This window comes from Erpetoichthys calabaricus, chromosome 12 (assembly GCF_900747795.2).
Source record: "Erpetoichthys calabaricus chromosome 12, fErpCal1.3, whole genome shotgun sequence".
Taxonomy (NCBI): Eukaryota; Metazoa; Chordata; class Cladistia; order Polypteriformes; family Polypteridae; genus Erpetoichthys; species Erpetoichthys calabaricus.
In genome coordinates, this window is record NC_041405.2 from 44,294,377 (window position 1) to 44,319,597 (window position 25,221).

The following is a 25,221-nucleotide window of genomic DNA, read 5'->3' on the forward strand; positions in this document are numbered from 1 at the left end:
CAATGGGCCTCATCCGCAAAACAAGCGGGCCATTGTTAGAATTTTCAGAGCAGCCTGCGATACAAAAGTGAGTGTGCGCTCAAAGCAGCTGACTTGAAGTAGTTCCATATTAGCGGCTTTATCAGTCACAATGGCAGGTTCTTTTTCTTTTATGTTCCATTCACCTAATGTCGCTGTCAAAAAGCATCAGCTCTAGATCCTTGTTTTAAAATGCTTCCTTTTTGTCTGAGGACTGTCAGGACACATTTTCAAGACTGATTAATGTGACTACTGCAACTGAAGAAATGTGTAACTTGTTGAATTGTAGAAACACATGAGTCCTACTGCTATATCTTTAATTTCACCTAATACAAGATTAATTTAAAAGTTCAATAGGTAAATAAATTTGGCTAACAGTTTAGATGAAGGGTATCTAGATGGAGATTCATTACACACAAATAGGTTATTGAATAAAATGTATTATTTAAGAAGCAATATTTGATTACTTTTTAATAATATTATTCATAAGATAATATAGAAGTCATATAAAATAGATGCCATTGCACTGTACAGTATTAAAACAATGAGCACCCCAATTTAAAATGTATGGACTCTGATGTGATGATACATATGTATATTTAAATTATTATGAATTTTGAATGAGTGCTGTGCCGTGGAAAAGTTTTAAGTACAATAATATTTTCTTCCACATCTTCCAAATACTGATGTTATTAACTGTTCATTCCCAATAAAGTATTTCTTAATAAATGTCATTCTATGCTTATGCATATGTTATGAAATATGGAGACATCCTTCAAATAAAGTGTCACTGAAATTTGTCACATTATATTAATGTTCTCTATGCATGGTTAAGTAAAAGCCACCACTGCAAATACATCAGTGGATGCTAATTCAGTCAAGACAAAATCGACATCAAATTGATCCAGGGCATTGTGAATCAGAATCGAATTGGGACATCAGTGCTGATATACCTTGCCCTATATACAGTATCACAGTATAGTTAAAAAATTCTGATGATTTTAGTAGATAACAATATAATGTATTTACACATATTTTTAAGATTGAATTTTTTTTAACAAAAAAAATTAACTGTACAGACTAGTTTGCCTCTTATCTGCCTCTTAACTATTGTTAATGCTCTGCTACTCAAACTGATTCGATAACAGGAACTTGCATCTCTCAGACCAATAAAAATCTTTTTTTTCCTCATGCACTTGCTCATTTGTGTCACCATCACCATCAAACAAACAAACACAGCACAAGAAGATGCTTCTTCTCGTCTTACCTTCTTTGTATCAACTCACCGATCAGGTTGAGTTGCAGAACACTCTGGATACTACAGGGTTCAGCCCACCAACTGAACACTTCACAAACAAGTCCATACACTAAGATATTGTCATTAAAGACAAATACTCAGAGAAAACCACATTTCCCATTTCCTTTTGCAAGCACATTGCTTATTTTATGTATAAACTTGTTCCAAAGTATTCCACTAATTAACATACCTGTAAAACATTTTTTATAAAATCAATACTGGAAGTAGATCTTCATGCAGTATATTACCCACTCTTATCTGTACACCTTGACATTTATCATATTATTACCGATTAATATAAAACTAGACCTGTATCTATGAAATCCTGTCCTTATGCTCTGGTATTTGAAAGGGTAATTAAAGTCCCATATTACTATAGTTTATCCCTCTAAACTTGTTCTTTTTTAACGTTATCAAAAACATGGAAATTGAAACTATTTCTGCATTGGGAAGAGTCTGAAACACCTTTTCAATATTATTCTTCTTCTTTCTAGATGAATCCAGATATCCTCACTGGTGCATCACCCATTTGATTGAAGCAGACATGCATTCATTTTCTTCTTTACATACTCGCCCTCCTTTTTGATTTTGTCTCTGTTTCCAAAATAATGCGTAACCATCTATGATATGCTCATATCAATTTCTTGGGTTTAACTATGTTTCTGTTATTGCCATGATATCCTAATTATATGCAGCTCCATATAGCACCAATTGATTGAATGTGGTGGTTTGATAATCCTCAAACACAGAGATTCTGGTCACAGAATAGAGCATACAGGGCAACAGTGTATTTAATCCTTTAGTTGCCCGTTTTCTAATTATAAACAAAGCTAGTTCTCCCATATGATGACATTTATTTGTATGTGTGATCTAAAATAAATAACAAAACAAAACAGTTAAACTACACCAAATGATAAGTAAAATACATTATCTATAGTGTGCTTTTGACAGCTCAAGTTGAAGAAGTTATCAACCAGTTCTTGAAAGTAAATTACAAGTAAAATCTAACAATTAACAGGACCCGTAGAAGAATAATTTGCTATTATTTATGAAGTCACAAGAAAAAACGAAGATATGGATGTGACATGCTGCATTTAAAGATGTGAATGAAAGCTTTCTAGAAAGCTAATCTTTCAGAATCGTTTTCGTTTATTAACTCTGTATATATACACTTGTTTGTTCACTGATGCACACAACTTGGGAAACATTGCAAATTAAACATTGTAAGGCGGCAAACTGCAGTTTCTTAAAGTGGCAAGACATCTAGTACGGTAAGCATACAAGGACAAAATACAATACTAAATTAGATGAGGCAAAACAATAACATAACTTTTAATCATTCAGGTCAGACTTTGTCACAGTTAGTAGAAAGCCCAATTCAGCTGCTAAACAAAAATACAAACACAAAATAAAAATAAAATGTCCGGTAATGCATTTTACCTCATAACTGATAAACTAACACTGAATAATTTTCACACACAGACACACAAAAACATCTACAAAGGCTGCTTTTATTAATTTTCAAAAGAACTTGTGGAAAGTCAAACAAAAGTGATGAACCTTGAGATACTGGCTTTTCCAAGTTGTTTATATTAAATATCAAATCAAAAATTTTAAATATTTCTTAGCCCAAAAGACAGACACAAAGAAATTCTATCTAACCAGCAACTTTGAGTAAAGTTATGGCAGCCTGAAGTAGAAGCTGGTCATTTATTACAAGAGGATTGATGATGATGTTTTCCTTAAAACAAAGGTATTATATCTTTATATTACATTCAAACTATCTTGAGGGTTAAGTACACTGAAATTTTCTTGCAAAAAATATATTGTAATAATAATTTATTATACTTGTGCTCAATCAAAGTGAAAACATCTTGGATTACTGTAGATCTTTAATAATTTTTATTGATACGAGCAAGATCCAGTAAAATTTTAAATATGCAAAAAAGTACTGCAATGCTCTGCCCTGAAACCACAACTGCATACTTATGTGACTGATAAATCCTGGAGTAGAAAACCATATTGCAGCCAAACCTGGTGATGTAGCAGCTGCACGCTCAAATGTAGAACACAAGCAAAGTCTGAAAATAATAAATTTACAGCGTTCCTAATCTAGCATATTCATGAAATATGGAGAAATAACATGATATTACATACAATTTACCAGCAGTGTACAGTAACAGTATTCTGTTAAATGTGAAATGCATTAAATCATAATAGATAGATAAATAGATAGATAGATAGATAGATAGATAGATAGATAGATAGATAGATAGATAGATAGATAGATAGATAGATAGATAGATAGATAGATACTTTATTAATCCCAATGGGATGTTAACCTATAACATTCTGTCTATCCCAGGTGTATGATTTCTGCCTAGTGGCGGGGTCAGAATATTCTTGGCACTGTGACATACTGCAAAATGGATGAAAAGGTTGAAGCCAGAAAAAGAACCAGCAAAAATAGGTTACTTGTTATGCCGACAATCTTTATAAAAAAAAAAAACAAGTGGTTAAGGATACCTGTATAAATGTATTAAAAGTATATTCAAGATGACATCAGATGTAGCAGAAATCTCACAAAACTTTTTGGATGAACTACTGGGGTGACTTGGCTATTAGCCAATATAATGAACCTGAGAGGCTGAATGTCTATTATAGTTCTTACATTTTTTTTTTTTTCTTATGACGCTAGCACCCTCTTCTGGAGCCAGCAAAGAGGACAGTGTTAAACTGCCATCTCTGAATGTAGAGAAGACATTCCTAACCAGGTCAAAATTTAGCCTGAGTAGGCTGCCCAAAGCCAAATTATAGCTCACTGCACATATGGTGTAGGTGGGATTAAGTTTTCAATTTAAATTGAATGATGGGCATGGATTGAACATACTGCAGAATGGATTTGGATGGGTTAATCTTTGGGAATGGAAAATTACTATGGAACTACACTCCTAAGGTGTACAATAAGCTAGAATTTGTATCGGAAGTTAAAGGATACCAGCAGTATGTGGTTACACTAGCCACTATGTTTGATAAGACTGAAATTAGGATTTGGAGATGGGTTTTCCCCTCTGTCTTTCATCTATGAAAGGCATTAAGTAAGTATTACAGTAACATAAATGAAGCTCAAATTGCATTATAAACAACAAAAGAAGAAATAAAAATATAAAAGACATTAAAAAAATCCCTAATTTGGGTTAAAGAGGGTGAATAACATGTAAGCTACAATTATTACTATTTTTAATACAATTGAAATCAAACAGTTTTTTAGTCTCCAGTGGTGGTTAAGGTGGTAAAAGTCAATGTCCAATTTGATAACCGGCACTATAGACAAACGACCAATTAAAATGAAAACAAAAAACACGACTGGCATGGATGCATGAAAAAATAAACCTCTAGCTGTAATGACAAAAGATGACCCAGCCCCACCTGGGCATTCTACAGCAGAAGATTTGCTATACGCTTGGTTCATTACAGTTGCAGATTCTATTTTGGAAAACAAGAATATGTTCAAAAAGCTTTCACCTGTACAGAGGAACGCTTTAAAGTTTGCATGAGTGTGAATACCCAACAGCTATTCAAGATATTCAGTGTTCTTAAAGAAAGAAGGCTCAGAGCTCAAAAGAATAGCACTTACTAAGTCAGAAGTCCTAACTGGAGATTTCACACAGAGAATAGAGGAGATAAATGAAAAATGTAACTGGGATGCATTTTTGACATAGGCTATCAATAACAAGAACAATGCATGAAAACATAGTTGCCCAATAATTGTACCTGTTGATACAGAGTTAAAAAGGTAATGATAAAGTCTGCAATTGTGCCAAATGGCCACTCAAAACACAAGAGATGCCGAGCTGTCAACTTTACATCTATCTTGGCGAGCTGACAGAAAAGGCCAAATTGAGAACTGAATAGATCAAGGATAAACAAATTGATAATAATGTACCCCAGCAGCACCCAGTTAACAGATTATCAAGATGAGTTCTCCCCTGTCGTCTAAAACTGCAATCCCTGTATCTCAAATGAGCTGATGGACTCAGAATCAATCCTCTTCAAGACCGTGGAGACAGATCCAAGAGGATGTCACCAAAAGGTGGTCATGACAATAATGATCCAAGAGTAAATATCAACAAATTTAGTTGGTGAGTCTCTCACATAGATGTACCAGCAAGAAAAAAATGCAGTACCAGTGGAAATGTTAACTGTAAAATTATGTGTGCAAAACCCAATTATTAAGGTTTGGTCGTAATTTCTGTTAAGGGAAAAATGTATGAGTTTAGTACAATTTCGGCTTCCGTCCTAACCAAAACTAACTTTCAGTTAAATTTTGAAACCACTGTGGAAACTACTTTATTGTAGAATGCATAAATATGCAAGATACCCACTTAACTTCCTACTGGGGTAGTACTTGCTGCACAAACTTGCACACAATGCAGGACAGCTTGGAAGTAACAAGCAAATGACTAGTAAATATAGGTAATGTCATTTAAAAACTTAGTAAATTAGTAATTAGTACTGCATAAATTTGATTTATAGCAGGACTTGATATTTATTGGACATATTATAGTTAAAAAATCATTTTAATTCTTCTCTTTGGTGGAGGGGAGCCAAGGTTACTTTTCCATGGACATACAACACATCAAGAAGCAATTTGACCCAATCATGGATGCCAGAAGTAGTACAGAAGTTTAAATATAAACTCCACAATCAACAATGGTTTTTTTTTTGTTTTTTTTGCGGACACCTCTTTTATTCATTGTATATATGGTACAAAGCCAGGTGATTCAGAAAAAGTGCTAAAGTTGGCAGGTGAGAGGATTTGAAAATAGTGAAGAATCTAAACACTAACACTGTCCCTATCAATATTCAGTTATCAAAAAGACCATGAAAAAATTTTTTAATTGGTACATGTTTGTGTGAACTGAGTGAATATGCAACCCTGGCTATTCAACACAGAATGCTGAGAGTACCGAGTGCATTGCTTTACACAGTGTATATGCCAACTTGGATAACAAGTACGATAGTCACTGACATAATAATAGTTGAAAAAATTACTGCTTATTGAAAAAAAAGGAACAGGCATTATGACAACAAATAGAAACATACTCTTTTCTTCTTGTTGATAATTTTTACATACATGTAAATGGTGACAATAAAACAAAACATTATTTAACACAGTGGTTAGCCTAACAGCTCTGGAATCTTCGGTTCAAACCCCAGATATCAAATCCTGTTTCTGCATGGGTTTTTATGCTACAGCAAAGATCTGCATATTTCATTAACAGACACACAAAATTGGTTGCTTGTGTATCCTGGTATAAGCTACTGATCTATTTTTTTTTTTGCAGAAACCTGATTACCATATTACCAAAGTGACGTGGTGCCAATCATGTGGGAAAAGGAGATAAAATGCCACCAGCATCCCCTGTTCATTACTGACATACACCCTTTTCAGTTTATATTTTCTGCAAAGCGTCTAGGACATGGCAGGTGAAAAAAATATACTTGTTCAAAGTGTTGTGTCATTAGCTTCAAGAACTAATTTTTCCTTGTATGATTTTGGAAAATTCAGACAATTCTCATTAGTAAAAAAAAGACAAAAAAAAAAACCACACACATCAGTGACTGTGAATTGTGTAGTCTGACTTAATAACATTTTCTTGTTTCATAAACTAGTCACAAAAGTGATTATGCAGGTTAATTTCTGAATGAGATGGTTTTACCAGACAAAGAAGTAGCAATTACTGTACAGAATCTTAAACTAATAAAGATAAATGAATGAATGAATGAAACTGTCAAAACACAATGCCGACTATATTATATTCCAAAGATATCATCCTCTCATCATTTTATAAATGTGGATCAGATGAATATGAGTTCACTGCTCATACTTATTTTGTGCATTTAGATACGAATCTGACTTTGATGGTGCCCTTCATAAGCAGAAAAATCAAATCCAACTTTAGTTCTTTTCAGAGAAATTGTGAACAGCCAATCCAGCGGTAAGGGAGTGGAAGATAGGCAGAAGCTGCTCCTTTTTCCACATACCAGAGGGGTAAAGGGACATAATGGGTGCTTAACAAATAGCGAAAAATCTTTTCAAAAGACACTACCTGTACATAATACAAGAAATGAGTATTTAGAAAATGACGTGGATGCCATGCATTAGTTTATCTATAATGTTGACCCCTGCTGAGTATACACTTAGAGGTGAATTATGTTGAAACAGTTCCTGAGTGACACTATCCTGGATTTTTGAAACCCTTTAAAGAGTTCCATCTTACATTTTCATCACATTAAAAAAAAAAAATCCTCTTCGGTCTGAAAAATAAAGAGTAATAAAATTTCAATTCAAAATCTTTGCTCATCTCTCCAAAAGTAAGATTAACTAAGTTTTTATGATCTGGGCAGATTTCACATACACTTAACCAAACAAGCTATTTCAGTTTAAAATTTTCATCAGAGACTAAAAAGAAAATTAAAACATTACACTGCCAAAGGGGATAAAATGGTTTACATATTGAATTTCACAAGTTACCTACAAAAAATGTAGTATAACCACTTTCCTTAAGATGTGAGTAAATTAATCATAAAATAATAGCTCCTACACACTTGCACTGAGAAAAACATGATGAATACATATTCTTTCATTATAATGATCTTAGCATGAACAGTGGGTGTTGACCTTGATGTAGTAATGTCTGTGGAAAATTCTAGGTTTTGTTTATTTGTTTTGTCAGTTTCACGGGAAACACTTCAAGTCTTTGGTCATATGATGTCACCTAGCAATGTTACAACACAATTTAACAGGTGACAAATCTCAGAGTTTGACTTGGAATTTTTCTTCACAAGTGACAACCACAAGTGTGGATAATGGAATGGACACTTCTGGCTGCCAAAAGCAGTGTTGGAAGACTATCTAACTAATATGAGAGTCTTTTAATTAATTCCTATTCCAATGGGTTTTCAAAGGTGCCCTTATTATATTAGCATTACACTGCTCCCTGCTATATCTAAGCCTCAAATTTGTACTGTATGCATTTAACTTACCAAACCCTAACATAATTTGGTTTAACATTTCAAATGTTTCACATCATCAGTCCAAAAAACAAACTAATGAAAATACAATGCACGTCTTAGACAGGCTAACCCGATCACACAGTGAAGTTCCAAATTCATCAATTCTCTCTACAATCCATGAGATTTTTAATATATTTTGACAGAGTTTTAATCCATAATGCCTATTTCTTTAATACGGATCTTGAACTAACCTCGGCTTTTTGTACATTTTAAACACAGAAGAAAAAGCAATTTTCTCTGTAAACAAAAGCATCTCGTTCACTGTACTTCAAAAAGCAAAGAAAAATACTGAACCAGCGAATATTGGTTTTACAACTAAACTTTTGTCTACATTTTCCTTTATTGTTAAAAAGTCTATACTGTATATTGGAACTCACACATTAAGAGTTGAAAGAACACCCCCAAAGGGGAAAAAATAAAAGGTTCCCAAGAGGAAAAAGCTGCAACAGATTAAATAGAAACACTACAAACCAAAAAGTACTGGGTACTTAAAGGAAGAATATCAACATTACATTAAGCAGGAGGGTGAAATTAAGTTAACCGTTAATAGGCAAAAACAGACAAACATAAAAAATGGCAAGAATGATAATGTTAAGTGTTGTGTATTGCCAAGGAATCCTAGCAAATACCTTAAGCAACCATTGATGGGAAGCTCACAAAATAACGGTACCCATAAGAATCCAACATGGTGTTGTGAGAAGTTGTATTACAGGAATCAAAATAGGATTCCTTGAGGTCAAAAACCTCAGCTTAGACATATAAAGTCCAAAAACACAAACAAAGAAAAAAAATAAAAATAAACCAATCATAACAGTTTCAGTGGATTTGTGAAAGTTAATGCACTCTTGCTCATTTATAGCAGTAATTAATTCAAAATAAACTACAGTGATCCCTCGCTATATCGCGCTTCGCCTTTCGCGGCTTCACTCTATCGCGGATTTTATATGTAAGCATATTTAAATATATATCGCGGATTTTTTGCTGGTTCGCGGATTTCTGCGGACAATGGGTCTTTAAATTTCTGGTACATGCTTCCTCAGTTGGTTTGCCCAGTTGATTTCATACAAGGGACGCTATTGGCAGATGGCTGAGAAGCTACCAAACTTACTTTTCTTTCTCTCTCTCTTACGCTGACTATCTGTGATCCTGACGTAGGGGGTGTGAGCAGGGGGGCTGTTCGCACACCTAGACGATACGGACGCTCGTCTAAAAATGCTGAAAGATTATCTTCACGTTGCTACCTTCTGTGTGCAGCTTTTAAGTATGCTGCACGGTGCTTCGCATACTTAAAAGCTCAAAGGGCACGTATTGATTTTTGACTTTGTTTCTCTCTCTCTCTCTGCTCCTGACGGAGGGGGTGTGAGCTGCCGCCTTCAACAGCTTTGTACCGGCGGTGCTTCGCATACTTAAGAGCCAAACAGCCCTATTGACTTGTTTGCTTTACTCTCGGTTTCCTTTGAAGAGGAAGATATGTTTGCATTCTTTTAATTGTGAGACAGAACTGTCATCTCTGTCTTGTCATGGAGCACAGTTTAAACTTTTGAAAAAGAGACAAATGTTTGTTTGCAGTGTTTGAATAATGTTCCTGTCTCTCTACAACCTCCTGTGTTTCTGCTCAAATCTGTGACCCAAGCATGACAATATAAAAATAACCATATAAACATATGGTTTCTACTTCGCGGATTTTCTTATTTCGCGGGTGGCTCTGGAATGCAACCCCCGCGATGGAGGAGGGATTACTGTATTTCAGAAAGCACATCATCTTCTTGGAGTAGAATCTGAGGACACATTTCCCTTTCATGAAAACAAAAAAATAATTGTGCCTTTTTTTGTAAACAGAAAAATACAGGCCGAAAACCACCAAATATAAAGTAGTTAGGCTAAATGGTAGGTAGCTAACCCTTGAAAAGCATAACAGATTTAACAATGTAACCAAAAAAAAAAAAAAAAAAAAAAAAAAAAAAGGTGACGGGGAGGATGCTCAATTTAGTAACAGCTGAATTATCAATCAAAACAAATCTTGGTCTCAAATTCAATTTGTATAAAGTATAACCATTCTGTGTTGCAAACTTTGAGGGAGCCATGTAAAATATTTTAAAAATGTAACCAGTCATTAAAAAACTGGAGTCATTACAAGATCATAATAATTATTATAAAGTCTTAACTTTTGTTACTCTCTGAAAAACGTAACCTTAGGAAAGCAAATTTTGTTCCATAAGGTGAGGGCACACTGGATGGTGTAAATTTTTTTAATGAATAACGCAACCCTGGTCAATGATGTAGACCTGAAGTTAATTTTATGATAAGTGCACTTTGTCCAAAAATCCTAGGTGATTTACTTCCATTTGCAGTGCTAACATTAAATACTGAATCAAAAGCAAGTACTAATTTATTACTTATGGATCGACCCCCTAGGTCATGTTCATTATTCGCTGCTAAATTTAGCAATAGTCTGTCCAACCTAGCTGGAAGAAACAAAAGGCCTTAGCTTGAATATTTGATTATTTCAATATTCACAAAGATGCAGAAACAGGTCACATTAGAAAAATAACTAGTAACGCAGACACCAACACTCTCATAATTATATGATCCGATTTAGTTAACGGTCAGAGTACACTTTTGTCTTCTACTAAATTGTGAGTGGATAAAACTTTAATTTTAGTATTAAATCACATTTGATCTTGCCTTTGTCAATAAAATGTTCAGATTAAAGGAACTGAATGAATCATTACAATAGATTAAAATTAGACTCTACTGTTGATCAGTTAAAACTTTACTACCTTGTGCCCAACCAGAACCAGCAAATGATTTCAACTGCTTTTGAAAAACAAGTTGTACACAGTAGTTATCTTTATATATAAAACTGAACAGTGACTGACTGACTGAATAGATCAATGCACAGCCTAAACCACTGGAGCTAGAAAAGTGAAATATTTGTATTTTTTGAAGAAAAAAAAAAATTCTCTCTCTCTCTCTCTCTATATATATATATATATATATATATATATATATATATATATATATATATATATATATATATATATATATATTATATTATATTATATTATATTATATTATATTATATTATATTATATTATATTATATTATATTATATTATATTATATTATATTATATTATATATATATATATATATATATATATATATATATATATATATTATATTATATTATATTATATATATATATATATTATATATATATTACCCTAAGTTCTTGTCTATAAGCCGGACTCATGTATTAGCCGGAGACCAAAAATCATACGAATTTTTAAAATAAAATCGTATCATAGATAAGCCGGACTCATGGATAAGCCGAACGTACTATAACCTATAACTAATAGAAGGGAGGGAGGTCAGTGGTCTCACTCGCGCCCATTTAATTTCTTTAAGGGGGGAGAGAGTGTGAGATATTGGCGTCTCTCTCACTCCCCGCATGGCGTAGTTGGAGCGGCCGGAGCGCGTTCTTTCTGCTCTGGGCGTCGCCGAGTCAACACGAGCGCGTAGCGGTCATTTAAATTGTGATTTTATATGTAAGCATATTTAAATATATATCGCGGATTTCTGCAGACAATGGGTCTTTTAATTTCTGGTACATGCTTCCTCAGTTGGTTTGCCCAGTTGATTTCATACAAGGGACACTATTGGCAGATGGCTGAGAAGCTACCCGGCTTACTTTTCTGTCTCTCTTGCGCTGACTATCTGTGATCCTGACGTATGGGGATTGAGCAGGGGGGCTGTTTGCACACCTAGACGATACGGACGCTATTCTAAAAATGCTGAAAGATTATCTTCACGTTGCTATCTTTTGTAAAGCTGATTCCTGAAAAGACATGCTGCACAGTGCTTCGCATACTTAAAAGCTCGAAGGGCACGTATTGATTTTTGACTGAAAAACAAACTCTCCCTCTCTCTCTCTTTGTCTGCTCCTGACGGAGGGGGTGTGAGCTGCCGCCTTCAACAGCTTTGTGCCGCGGTGCTTCGCATACTTAAAAGCCAAACAGACATATTGATTTGTTTGCTTCACTCCTTTGAAGAGGAAGATATGTTTGCATTCTTTTAATTGTGAGACGGAACTGTCATCTCTGTCTTGTCATGGAGCACAGTTTAAACTTTTGAAAAAGAGACAAATGTTTGTTTGCAGTGTTTGAATAACGTTCCTGTCTCTCTACAACCTCCTGTGTTTCTGTGCAAATCTGTGACTCAAGCATGACAATATAAAAATAACCATATAAACATATGGTTTCTACTTCGCGGATATTCTTATTTCGCGGGTGGCTCTGGAACGCAACCCCCGCGATGGATGTATAAGCCGGACTTATGTATAAGCCGATATTCTATTTTTTCATTTTCACAACTTTTTTCCTTAGATAAGCCGCGGCTTATAGACAAGAACTTAGGGTATATATATATATATATATATATATATATATATATATATATATATATATATATATATATATATATATATCATCAAATAATAATCATATATTCTAACCAAATCAAAATTAATATAGTATTTTGTTTCATACAATACCGGGTAATCCAGTTACTATTACATATAGCAGTTCTGCTACAAACCTTCTACCAAAGAGGCCTTCAACCAAATAGGGGTATTTATATCCATGCTACCTTATTACAAATTAAACACAGTAGAAAACATAATTAATATGATATAATGGATTAGTCATAGCAGTTCGGATGATATAATTTGTTTCAGCATTTTTCATCTATTATTAATTAGGGAGGCATTTAAAAAATGTCTTTAAATTCATATTGGGAACAAATAGCATGCGACAGCAGCTATGTTACTCCATATTCCCACTGCAAGTCCCACAACACATGCAGAAGGACACAGTGATAAGTTTTTCCCAGATCTGCAAAACACATGCAGAATGGGTGATCATACTCCTATCCACCCTCCAGCAACTGTGCCAGAGGGAAGAGTTGGAAGGACTGTTCCACGGCCAAAATGGAATCTGCATTGCTCCTCCTGTATCTTTGTCTCAATCATCAGAAGGAGTCTTCCCTCCAGCACTCTTACATATGCTTTACCTGGGAGGCTGAGGAGTGTGATCCATCTGTAGTTGGAATACACTAGTGATTCATCTTAAATATTGGGACAACCAAACCAGTCTTCAGTTCTAAGGGCGTTTTACCCACTTTGCAAGCAACACTAAACAGACGCATGAACCAGGCTATACCAACAATGTCCATCACTTTCAACATCTCTCGCCGAATTTCATCCACCCCAGCAACCTTACTACCGTAGAACCCTTGGACCACCATAGTGACTTCTTCAACAGAAACAAGAAACCATGCCCTCATCTCACTGGATGTGTACAATGCTACTTAGTGGTAAGAGGACAACTGTGCCAGTTGAGGGGTTCTTAAAGGTGTTCCTTCTGCCAGCAGACAATTTCTCCAGAATTCAGCACCTCTCTATCCTTGCTTAACACAGTCTGGACAAGGTTACACCTTAAAATTCTAAGGCCTCAAACAGTTTTCCAGAACAGCCTTGAAGGCCATGCTAATAGTCTCTCTAAATAGCCTTCCAAACATCTCCAATTATCAACCTTTTGCAGCAGTCCTCTTCAGCTATACAGTAGGTATCTCTCAACCAGAACAAGAGATCTCACAGACAGCATTTCCCTCAAGGCCACCTTTTTCATTCTTACAGCTTCTCTCACCTCTGGTGTCTTTTACTGGATCCTAGGTTTGCTGCCATGAGATGCCTCAACTAGCTTTTAGCAGCTATATGAATGGACTTGACAGCTAAGTCTAAAAACTTGGGGCTCAGTCAATATTTGCTCAATGACGGTGCTGGGTTCCATCAAGGCTGCGTCTTGTCACTACTTCTGTTTCTGGTTTTAATGGACATTGTTTCAAAGGCCAGTCAAAGATGCAAGGATGTCCAGTTGAGGAGGCTAGGGGTAGCATTGTAGATTTATGCTGATGATGTTATCCTCATTCCCTTATATAAGTGTGACTTTCTGCACACACTCAAACAATTCACTGACAAGTGTAAAGTGGCTGGGATGAAGATCAGCACCCCATGTTTGAGGTCATGTTTCTCTCTCAAATAAGTGTGGATTGCTATCTCCAAGAAAGGCAGGTGGAGTACAGCTGTCCTTAGGGGGTAACTTCAAGTATCTTGAGATCTTGTTCACAAGTGATGGAAAAAGGGAATGAGAGATTGACAAGTGAATTTGAGACACAGCAGCTGTTCTGAGGTTGCAATACCAGTCCACTGTTGTCAAGCGGGAGCAGGATGTAAAGACAAAACTCTGTACCAGTTAATCTACACTCCCTGTCCTCACCTATGATCATGAGCTGTCTATAACAACTAAAAGAATAAGATCATGAGTACAAGTGGAAGAAATGAGGATTCTTCAAGGGGAGGCTAGCCAGGTACAATGTAATAGGATGAGAAGTTCTGTGATACGAGAAAGACTCAAGAGTTGAGCTGCTGCTCCTCCAGATTGAGAAGAGTCAGCTGAAGTGGTTTGGGCGTGTTGCAAGGATGCCTCACAGGTTCCCTCAAGAGCTGTTCCAGGCATGTTCCAATGGGTAAAGACCCTGCAGGTGGGCATGCTGGAGGGACTAGATCTTTTGCGCAGATTTGGGAACATCTGGGAATTCCCTAGGATAGAACTGGAATATGTAGTTGAGTCCTGCCTGACCTGTTTGGACCCACTATGACCCTAACGAGGAAAAGTGCTTTCCGAAAATGATGGTATTTTTGTTAATTTCAAATTTTTGTTTTGGAAGGATAATCATATTAATTTCACTATTTATATTTGTCTTACAAAGAGATTTCAAATGTTTAAAAGCATACGCCTTTAGATGAAAATGTTTAAGACTATGAAAATATACATTTATTGAGGCATTTTGAAAAGTTTCACTGGTAGTCTCTATGCACAGGGTGAACCAAAAAGTACCACCACATTTCAAACATTTATTCTACAAAAAACGCTACAACATAAAATAAATGTCATTGTGACACAAAAAAAAAAGGTATACAAAACAGATTTTTTTTCCACTGTGTTTTAAAAATAATGTCTTCAAAGTGGTGGCCATCATTAGCAATACACTCTTCGAGAAGATTTCTGAACACTTGTATGACTCGTTCAGCCATTACAAGGGTAATAGCGGTGATAAGAAGAAATCGCATGGAGCAAGATCAGGCGAACGTGAAGGCCACCAGACATTGCCACGCAGGGGGCTTCCCATGAAACATCTCCCACAAAATCTGCACTGTATGAGCTGTTACTCCATCCTGTTGAAACCAGGCATCAACAGCATTACAATGTAACATTCAGAAGTGACTGTGACCATTGCTCACCCATCCTCAAAAAAGTAACGGGCCTACAATGCTAAATTCTGCAACGGCACACCAAACTGTAACACCCTCACTGTGTAGGGGTCTCAGATGAAGTTCACAAAGGTTGGTTTCAGCCCAGTAGTGAAGATTTTGCTTATTTACGCAACCATTCAAATGGAAATGTTCCTTGCGGTTTGCAGAATGTCTGTGCACAACTCTCTACGGCTCTCCCAGTGAGTTCCTGTACTACCATCATTTTGAATGGATGGAAATTAAGGTCCTAATACAAAATCCTCCTCAAAGATGTGTTGGAAATGCTTAAGGCAGGAGCATGTTTGTGCGATGAACGTCTAGGAGACTGCAAAATTGATGCCCTTACAGCTTGTATGTTTTCAAGTGTTATTACAGGCCAAGGACAGCCTGGAGATTTTCTGTTTAATTTTGGACCCATCTGTCTAAATTTAGCCACCCACTGGAGAATTGTTTTCTGATTTGGGACATCACCGTTAAGAGGAATGCTGAAGTGCGTTTGGAAAGTGTGTTGCGTAGTGATGATGGATTAATTGTCTTTGAAGATCGCTTTGACAGCAAAAGCAGTGTGCACCAGACCAAGGCAGGTTGCGGACTGAAAACTACAAGGGATCGCCTATCAAAGGACCTCCACCCCAACCCACTCAGCTGCCTCTACCTTGTGTAATGACCTTGAGAAATGAGGTACTTCACTTTGGCCTACCCTGTGCTTATGTTGTTTCACAATCTCTCTTAATTGTAAGGGAGGGTTCTGGGGCATGACATTCATATATAATGGTTACAGAGAAGAGGAGTTAATGAGTTGATGATTAATTCATCACTGTACTTGCTTGTATTTATGTTCACTATGTATTTCAAACCTTCCTTCTGTGATCCAATGGTGATTTGGTAGAGTAAAACCAGTAAGATAAAAGTGGTTCCAGGTTTTAAATAGAGTTAACTGGATAGATGAATGTTCTCCAGATGTCTGAACAAGTTTTAATCTGAAATCCCCAAAGACACATGTAGTACGGTAAATGGCAACTCAAAGCTCTACTAAATTTCTAATAATTTTTACATTTAGTAGTGTTTATAAATTAATATGCAGGGATATTTGTGTAAATTTGACACGGAAATTTAAAATAAATTAAAACTATATCTTTAATGGGGTTTACAAACATGACTTCCACAAAGACAGCGATACAAGATTAAATGAATAATGAAAGTAACACAAATACACTGGTCATCCTGGTTAACGGAATGTGTTTGTCAGGATTAAAAGTTGTAAATGTTTTAAATCTACATAATATCTGCAAATTAAGAGTCAAATACAGTCTAAAGTTTAATAGTGAAAAACACAGGCAGATTCAAAGAGTAGATGAATGGAGCAAACTATAAACAGTTAAACTTATATTAAAAAGTCAAGAGTGACTTTGTAAAATAACAGTTTCAATCATATATTTTACAGTCTTTATTTTCATATGATTTAAAAGTATCTTAAACAATATTATAAGCCTTCGGTTTCAAATAAAAAAATGTTTAAAATTTCTACTTACCAATTATAATACTGTGTAAACCATTATACAGTATTACAGACTACTATAGTAGTGGGAAGTCTCATTTTATTTTTAACAGACTGCAAAGCGCAAAAGACCAAGCTGATCATTGTGGCACAATTAAAGGCAGGAGAGAAAATAATGGCTTGCCTGAAAGCTACAGCACTAGACCTTGACGTAAAATGGAAAACCATTTTAGTTGAGTGTTTATTTTTTTTAGTGTAGTAAGCTTTTAACCATTAGTACAAATAGCCATAAAAGTATTTATAGTGTTAAGTGTGTTTTAAAGTTGATAATTAATACCAACCAACGCCTCCCAGACACACATTTTGAATATGAGATATTTGCTGGTAACTGAAGTACCAATTTAGTATATTTTTAAAACCACCATAAAAATATTCAAGAGCAGACATTAAAAATGTAGTAACAAAGACATTTCTATTCAATAAAAAACATGGGACGAAGAAACAGGTAAAGGTTTAATAAAAACATTTTTGTATTTTTAAAATAAAACCAATTTTTTTTTTTAAATCACAATTAGGAGGTAGGGAATCCCCCTGGAGTGTTTTAGGTTATGCTCAGTTTTCTTCAATGCTATTAAAATGTCTGTAAATAGTCAGCAATTTTCTCAGACAACTTTCAGCAGTTCTCTTTGGTAACTGCTCAGAGTAAACAAGGCTTATTCAACAGCTACCACAGCAGCACCCTCCTACGCCAAATCTGATGTGAAAAACGTATGTAGGAGGAGAGAAAGGACAAACAAAAAAACACAAGGAAACAAAATAGCCAATAACAAAAAAGTTGTTCAAATGAAATATACAGCCATCAATGAAGAAAAGTCCAGAAACATAAGTTCAAATGGAATTAAGTATAAAGAATAAAAAACCATAAAAATCAAACACTATTTAGGAGATTTTGCAATGGTTCTCAAAGACATTTGTTCAAAATTATATGGCTGAACTGAATAAAAAATATTATGTAACTGACATCTGCAACAGGAAGGGACATCACAACAGAGAACATCGTAACTTTCTACTCAAGTCTAAAAAAAAATTAAAAATTAATTTTCCTTCAATGGGGCAGGGATAATTTGTTAACATTCTTTAAAATGATCTTGTATAATTAATCAACACCCTCCCTTCCTTATTACAAAGAAGAAAGGAAAGCATGAATGGCAATGTCATTTATACTGTGCAAAGCATCAGTGATGAGATCTGCATATTTTTAGAAGACATCATAGTTAACGCCTTTATTTAAAATAAATGGGAAATGCAGCATGTAATACTGGTAAATTGAAAAGTGAACAAAAAATGTTCAAACCTTAGCTGCAGTATCCTTGAGTTCGTTGAGATTGTCCTGTAGGAATGAATCAAGATGAACAGGTAAGCTGGAACAGTTCTCAGAAACTGGAGTTTTGGGGAAGAAATAGCTCGTAGACTGCTGAGGTACTAATTGAGATTGTTATTTGGAAACAAAAGGCTTCACATAGTTAGTTTTAATCCCACCCCAATATTAAAATTTAAATTTTTTATAGTAGGTTATTAAATAAAAAAAAAAATAAAAAAAAAATCAACTCTGCACTTTAATATAATGTTATATAAACATGGAGAATTACAATGCCCTATGAAAAATTAGTGTAAATTAAAACCGAAAAAAAGTAAGATATTTTTGAAATACGAGTACACAATTTTTTAATAAACATCAGTAATGTAAATTTACCAAAATTAAATTAACTTCAATTTTCGTTATGATAGAAATCCTGATACTGTGCAGAATTTAGAGGTAAAAACTTACAGTTCACAAGAGTTCAAAGCAATGGACATTCAACCACTTCTCGGTTAGGGTACATAAAGAATTAAAAGACCGATGCCTGCTGCAGAAGTGAACACTCAAATCTTCTGTAAGACTAGCCCACGTTTTGAGTTGCAGATAATTTCCTTGAGGTCAAGTGACAGGCTTGGCTGCTTTTTATTTCTACTGCTGGACGAATGTAGCCTTTGTAAGCCAACTCATTACTGCCAATACAACTACAGGAGAATAAATTGCCAGAGATTTTTTTCCCACTAAAAGGAATTCCTTGATAAAGCTTCCTTTCCAAAAAGGCACAAAGCAGCAGCAGGTTCATCAGGGTTCCTGATGAATCCAGGGGGATCCAACTGAGGTGAGCAATGCTTGAATTCTTGCGCTCCATACGATCTTCGCTCGCTCTCTCTCTCTCACTGAAAAAAAAGCTTCCGGCTCCTTTCTGCTGTAAAGCCATTTTTCTTGTTGATATTGCATTCAAAAAATAGGATTTTACAAAAAAATATATAAGTATATATAAATAATATATATACATATATATATCCAGGCACTTAGAAAAATGTGCTTAAAACTCTGTGAATAATTTCTTGAACTCAAAAATGAAAAATATATTTACAATATTCTGCTAGGTCCTTGAAGATTAAAAACTTTCCTTATAAAAATATTTTAAATATAAAAAAGTCTCTCTTAATAGATGCAACTTGAAATTTAAAATGGAAAAAAAAATTTTTTTAAAAATTGCTTCACAGACAGACTCCAGAGGCTTCAGTGTGTGATTTGCATCAGCTTGAATGAAGATGAACAATCTGAAGGACATTGGGTTTTCAACCATAAGGCCCAGTATTAACGATGCCCTCTTCCTCAGGCTATACTAACCTTTACAGTGGAGGAATGTGATGGTGAAGTGTGGGTATCAACTTTACGTCGCTTTTGTTCTGGAAAAACCAATAAGAAACAGTTACACTTGCATTTCTAAAGCCTTGACAATGCTTACATGACAGCTTGAGAAATTAAAATTATTTACCCCTCTCAGACTCAGAAGACTCTGAACGGGGAACAGGTGACTTCAAGGACCCAGCCATAGTTGCCTTCTCTCCTTTGCTGCTCTCCTTCATTTTTATTTCCTTTGCAACCTCTCTGTCTTTCAGCTGCTCCATTTCTCTCTCCTTCTCAGCAGAAGACTTCATCTCCAAATTGGCACCGATGGTCTTGGCCGAGGGCTTCTCTTCTTTCTTGAGCTTCTCCTTTTCCTTTTCTGTTTTAGGTGTTTTTTCCTTGATATCACGAGCCTTCTCCTCTTTCACTGAACGGTCTTCCTTCTGCTTTTCTTTTCCTGGTACTTTGGCCTCTGGAGTGGCAGCTGGTGTTTTTTCCTTCTTCTCTTTGTTTTTTTCCTTTCCACTTTTGTCTTTATCTTCCTTGTCCTTGATAATCTTAGAGCTGAGGAATATACAACACAGGTATTATAATACTGCTGAGACATTTTAAAAGTTAAAAGAATTTTCATTATAAAAGAAGCATTAAGCATGTCCATCTGAGTTATTAGAGCTTAACATAAAGTTAACTAAGAATAAAAAAAAGTTTGAGGAACTGATGCAAGAATGTGTACACATTCTTGTTTCTTGTCAGTAAAAACTAAGGATATTTAATTCTAAAGTAAGAAAAGGCCAATGCTGATAGTTACTGTACAGGAAATTATTTTCTAAGACTGACTTTATGGTAATTACATAATTAAATATCACTTTCACCATTTTAACCAAGGTGTAGTAGATTCTTACATTTTTAAAAGTTCTTAGCAACAAATTAAAGCTTAAAAAGTAGCTAGTAATCATGTGGCATAAAACTAGTAATGGCTGTCACTTTAAACTGTAATTAGCAATAGACAAACAAAACATCACAGACTAAAGCAAGCCTATAAAACACCAGCATTTCACAAGAGACAAAACATCTCTAGTACTGTGTGGTTAGAGAAAAACCTCACTATGTATAGCTGGATCTAAATCAAATTAGAAAACATTACTAAAGCACACAATAAAAACTTGTCGTGTTATCATTAAGTCGTCATGTGTTGTAAAGGTCAGTCCCCTTTGACTTTTGTAGACATTTTTACTATTTTAGCTTGTTCAACAGATGGTTATAAGTGTAATACACTAATAAACAGTCTGCAGTAAATTCCCATAAAGAGGGAAAAAGATATGCTTGTTTATGTCATATCTAAATACTATCCACAATTCAGTAATTCAAAGCTTGTTTATATGAAGAGGTCAAGTTTCAGGGTGTCATGACATTCTGTGCGAAAGCAAAGTTCTATGCACTTTCCCACAGGCAGTAATTGCCACACTGAATACATTACATTCATGATACAGTGATCCCTCGCTATATCGCGCTTCGCCTTTCGCGGCTTCACTCCATCGCGGATTTTATATGTAAGCATATTTAAATATATATTGCAGATTTTTTGCTGGTTCGCGGATTTCTGCAGACAATGGGTCTTTTAATTTCTGGTACATGCTTCCTCAGTTGGTTTGCCCAGTTGATTTCATACAAGGGATGCTATTGGCAGATGGCTGAGAAGCTAGATTGCTTACTCTTCTCTCTCTCTTGCGCTGACTTTCTCTGATCCTGACGTATGGGGATTGAGCAGGGGGGCTGTTCGCACACCTAGACGATACGGACGCTCGTCTAAAAATGCTGAAAGATTATCTTCACGTTGCTATCTTTTGTGCAGCTGCTTCCTGAAACGACATGCTGCACGGTGCTTCGCATACTTAAAAGCTCGAAGGGCACGTATTGATTTTTGATTGAAAAACAAACTCTGTCTCTCTCTATCTCTCTCTCTCTCACTCTCCCTGCTCCTGACGGAGGGGGTGTGAGCTGCCGCCTTCAACAGCTTTGTGGCTTTTAAGTATGCGAAGCACCGCGGCAAACAGCCCTATTGATTTGTTTGCTAGAGATTGTTTTCTCTATCTATGTGACATTCTGTGCTCCTGACACGCACTCCTTTGAAGAGGAAGATATGTTTACATTCTTTTAATTGTGAGATAGAACTGTCATCTCTGTCTTGTCATGGAGCACAGTTTAAACTTTTGCAAAAGAGACAAATGTTTGTTTGCAGTGTTTGAATAACGTTCCTGTCTCTCTACAACCTCCTGTGTTTCTGCGCAAATCTGTGACCCAAGCATGACAATATAAAAATAACCACATAAACATATGGTTTCTACTTCGCGGATTTTCTTATTTCGCGGGTGGCTCTGGAACGTAACCCCTGCGATGGAGGAGGGATTACTGTACTACAGTTCTCTGAACATTTTAGAATACTAGGGTGTATGCATGATATTTTCATGATGAAATACTTTAAAGCATGTCTTAAACATGCAGGGACTGGAGGCACAGTGGTAGCACTGCTGGTTTGCAGTAAAAGTGGGTCCCATTCCCTGCTTTGACGGTGGGTGCCACCCGTTTGCAAAACTGAGCAGGCACATGTATACACATGGATTTAGGCTGCCGTGAAAATGTGCATAGCTTTACGCCAAGTTTAGTTTTTATACATCTTGACCTGAGCAACAATTATGTGCATACATGCCGTTTATAAACAAGGCCCCAGAACTATACCATCTATACTATTAAATCAGTCAGTGCTCACATTTTTTCAGACCACCTGCCTATTTTTTCATTTTTGTCAGTTAACAACTATCTTTAACTTTACATTGGTCTGTTGGTGGATCATTTCATCTTCTGCTCACTTAACTGTTCACAGAAACAAGACATTTTAAGCAAGGCAGCCTAAACTTTTGCATGCCACTGTATATGTACTATTGTGGTTACCAATATGCAAGTATAAAATGACTGCCTAAAGAAATTAATCCATCAAGATTTTTGAAAGTGAATATACTGAAGTTTTTGATAGAGATTAAATTATATCATTAATCTCTATAAGTAGGAGTCAGAGGAAACAGGCTTTACTTTTGCATCTCTCTCTAGTACACGTATTTACTATTCAACATATCAAGATTTACTTTATCCAAGAGTAAAAAAACTAATGAAACTACAAAAAAGCTGAACATTTAAGATTTCTTGTTTGAAGTTGTTTAAATGCCAATTTTATAAAACACTTAAAATTAAAACCAGAATAAACTTCCTATTCGTAAAAGAGAGGTTATATTAAACAATTTAATGTAATGTTAAAAGTAGAGTAGAAACTCATGAGTAAGCCGGCCTGGTAATTTTAGCTAACACACTATGAAAAATACATTACACATTACTTTATGAAGTAATCAAACAAAATTCTTATTTTATTGAAGTAAAAATACTACCACTACTTAAAAAAAATATAAAAAAGATAAACATTAAAACAGAAACTTATACATAAAAAAAATACTGCACTGCTTTGCAGAAGCATTGAAGACACTGCCTGCTACTATCTTTGTAGCATCATGCACACGTGTGCTTTGGCTGTCTGGTGGCAACTAGCGAGGAAGAAGTTACAAATTTGTGTGGCATGAAATAAAGAGTAAAGAACTATGTAACAGTAATATACATTTATATGTATATAAAAATATACATTTAATCCTGTGTGTGCTGAGGGGTAAATTTCATCTGCCCAGTTTAGGGTCACAGGGAACCAGTGAATACAGCAGCGCTACTAGGTGTAAGGGAAGAAGCACACGTAGTACACTGGTCCTCTGGGCACAACCACACAGCCAAGCAAAAAAAGACTGTTCTGTGTGCAATCCAATAACAGAAACCTGTACATACTGTATTGTATAATACAAGAAACACAAAAATATGGATCAGCATAGATTTACCTATCAGTCTTCTTGTAATAAAAACAAATAAATGATGGTACTCTTTTTTGTTAGCCTCTTGGTCCACCACTGATGCGTTACAAATTTTACATAATTCTCCCTCAGAGTTTTTATGCCATATGCATATCAGATCAGACAGCTTGGGGGTTGGGAGTCCCTTTCAAGGTAAGAATGGGTGATGTCAGTATGCAACGATTTACTGTTGGAATGTAGCAGTAAAAAATAGAACAAAGCTGAATCTTGATCTTCATTAAAAAGATGCAAATTTAGCATCCCTAATTAAGAAACCATGTGGCCACCAATTTGGGATGTGCTCACTAAATGATACTGGTAGGTTCTTCCATGCTGTATTCATTCAGTTTCATGGAGATGCTTTTACAGATATCTCCCATATCTGATATGAGATCTCTCACAATATGTACTACATAGAACTTGTGCTCTACTTCGAAATTTGCAATGCAATGAACCATTCTTTACAAATAGAGTCCAGCCTCTAACTAGGTATTTTAGAGGCCTTTGGTTAAGGATTGATTAATTCAGTTAGTAGGAAAAGATAGGTGCATAATGAATAACAACTCTTCTGTATTATCTACGTAATATGGAAATTAGTTACAGTGAGAGAATTATACTTCAGATATGATTGTACTACGTGTACCTCTTGTTGTCATTACTTTCCATATAAGGATTTCAGGGCCTTTTCATACACTCATCGAGAATAACGTAAAAAAAATAAAATAAATAATAATCTGAGCTCTTTTCTGCAATCTATTTAGGATCTTAAAACTCTTGTCCGATATGGAAATTTATTTAGTAATTGATACATACAAGTGACAAAGGACATAACAAAATTGGTTTAAGTGCATAGGAAAAGTAAATAATTAGGTTGTTTACCTGAATTAATTAGGTTAATTATGAAGTGAGGCTATGAAGTAACTAGTCACCATGCTAGCCAAATCAAGCAGCCATTATAACGATACTAGGTAATGGTAAGAAACAGTCAAATTGTTCTTACACATACAGACCATTCATATACTGAAAGTCATCATTTAAGAAGACTTCAGAAAGATTGCTTTAAAGGCTCATCAGCCTATCAATCATTACTCTACAAATAGAATAAATTGAAACCAATTTCATTATCTACTGTATATATGGTTATCCTTTAAAAATGATCTCACAAAATAAAAATTTGCACAAGATATAAAGACAACCCCTCCTACTAGGCTGTACCCATACTTCAAAAATAAGAGAAATAATAATGTCTATTTATTTATTTAATTTATAATTTTGACTGATCAGCACCATTATTATTTGTG

The 25,221-nt window shown here is 35.2% G+C and overlaps 1 protein-coding gene across 1 annotated transcript in view; it reads right to left on the minus strand.

Annotated features, from left to right (window-relative positions):
* thoc2 (THO complex 2) overlaps positions 1-25,221 on the minus strand; it is a 139,666-nt gene that overhangs the window by 21,330 nt on the left and 93,115 nt on the right. Inside the window, exons 31-33 of the mRNA XM_028815451.2 lie at positions 20,128-20,543; positions 19,980-20,038; positions 18,621-18,656 (exon numbers count right to left, since the gene is read on the minus strand). Of these exons, the coding sequence (XP_028671284.1) occupies positions 18,621-18,656; positions 19,980-20,038; positions 20,128-20,543 (511 nt within the window). The remainder of the gene's footprint in view (positions 1-18,620; positions 18,657-19,979; positions 20,039-20,127; positions 20,544-25,221) is intronic.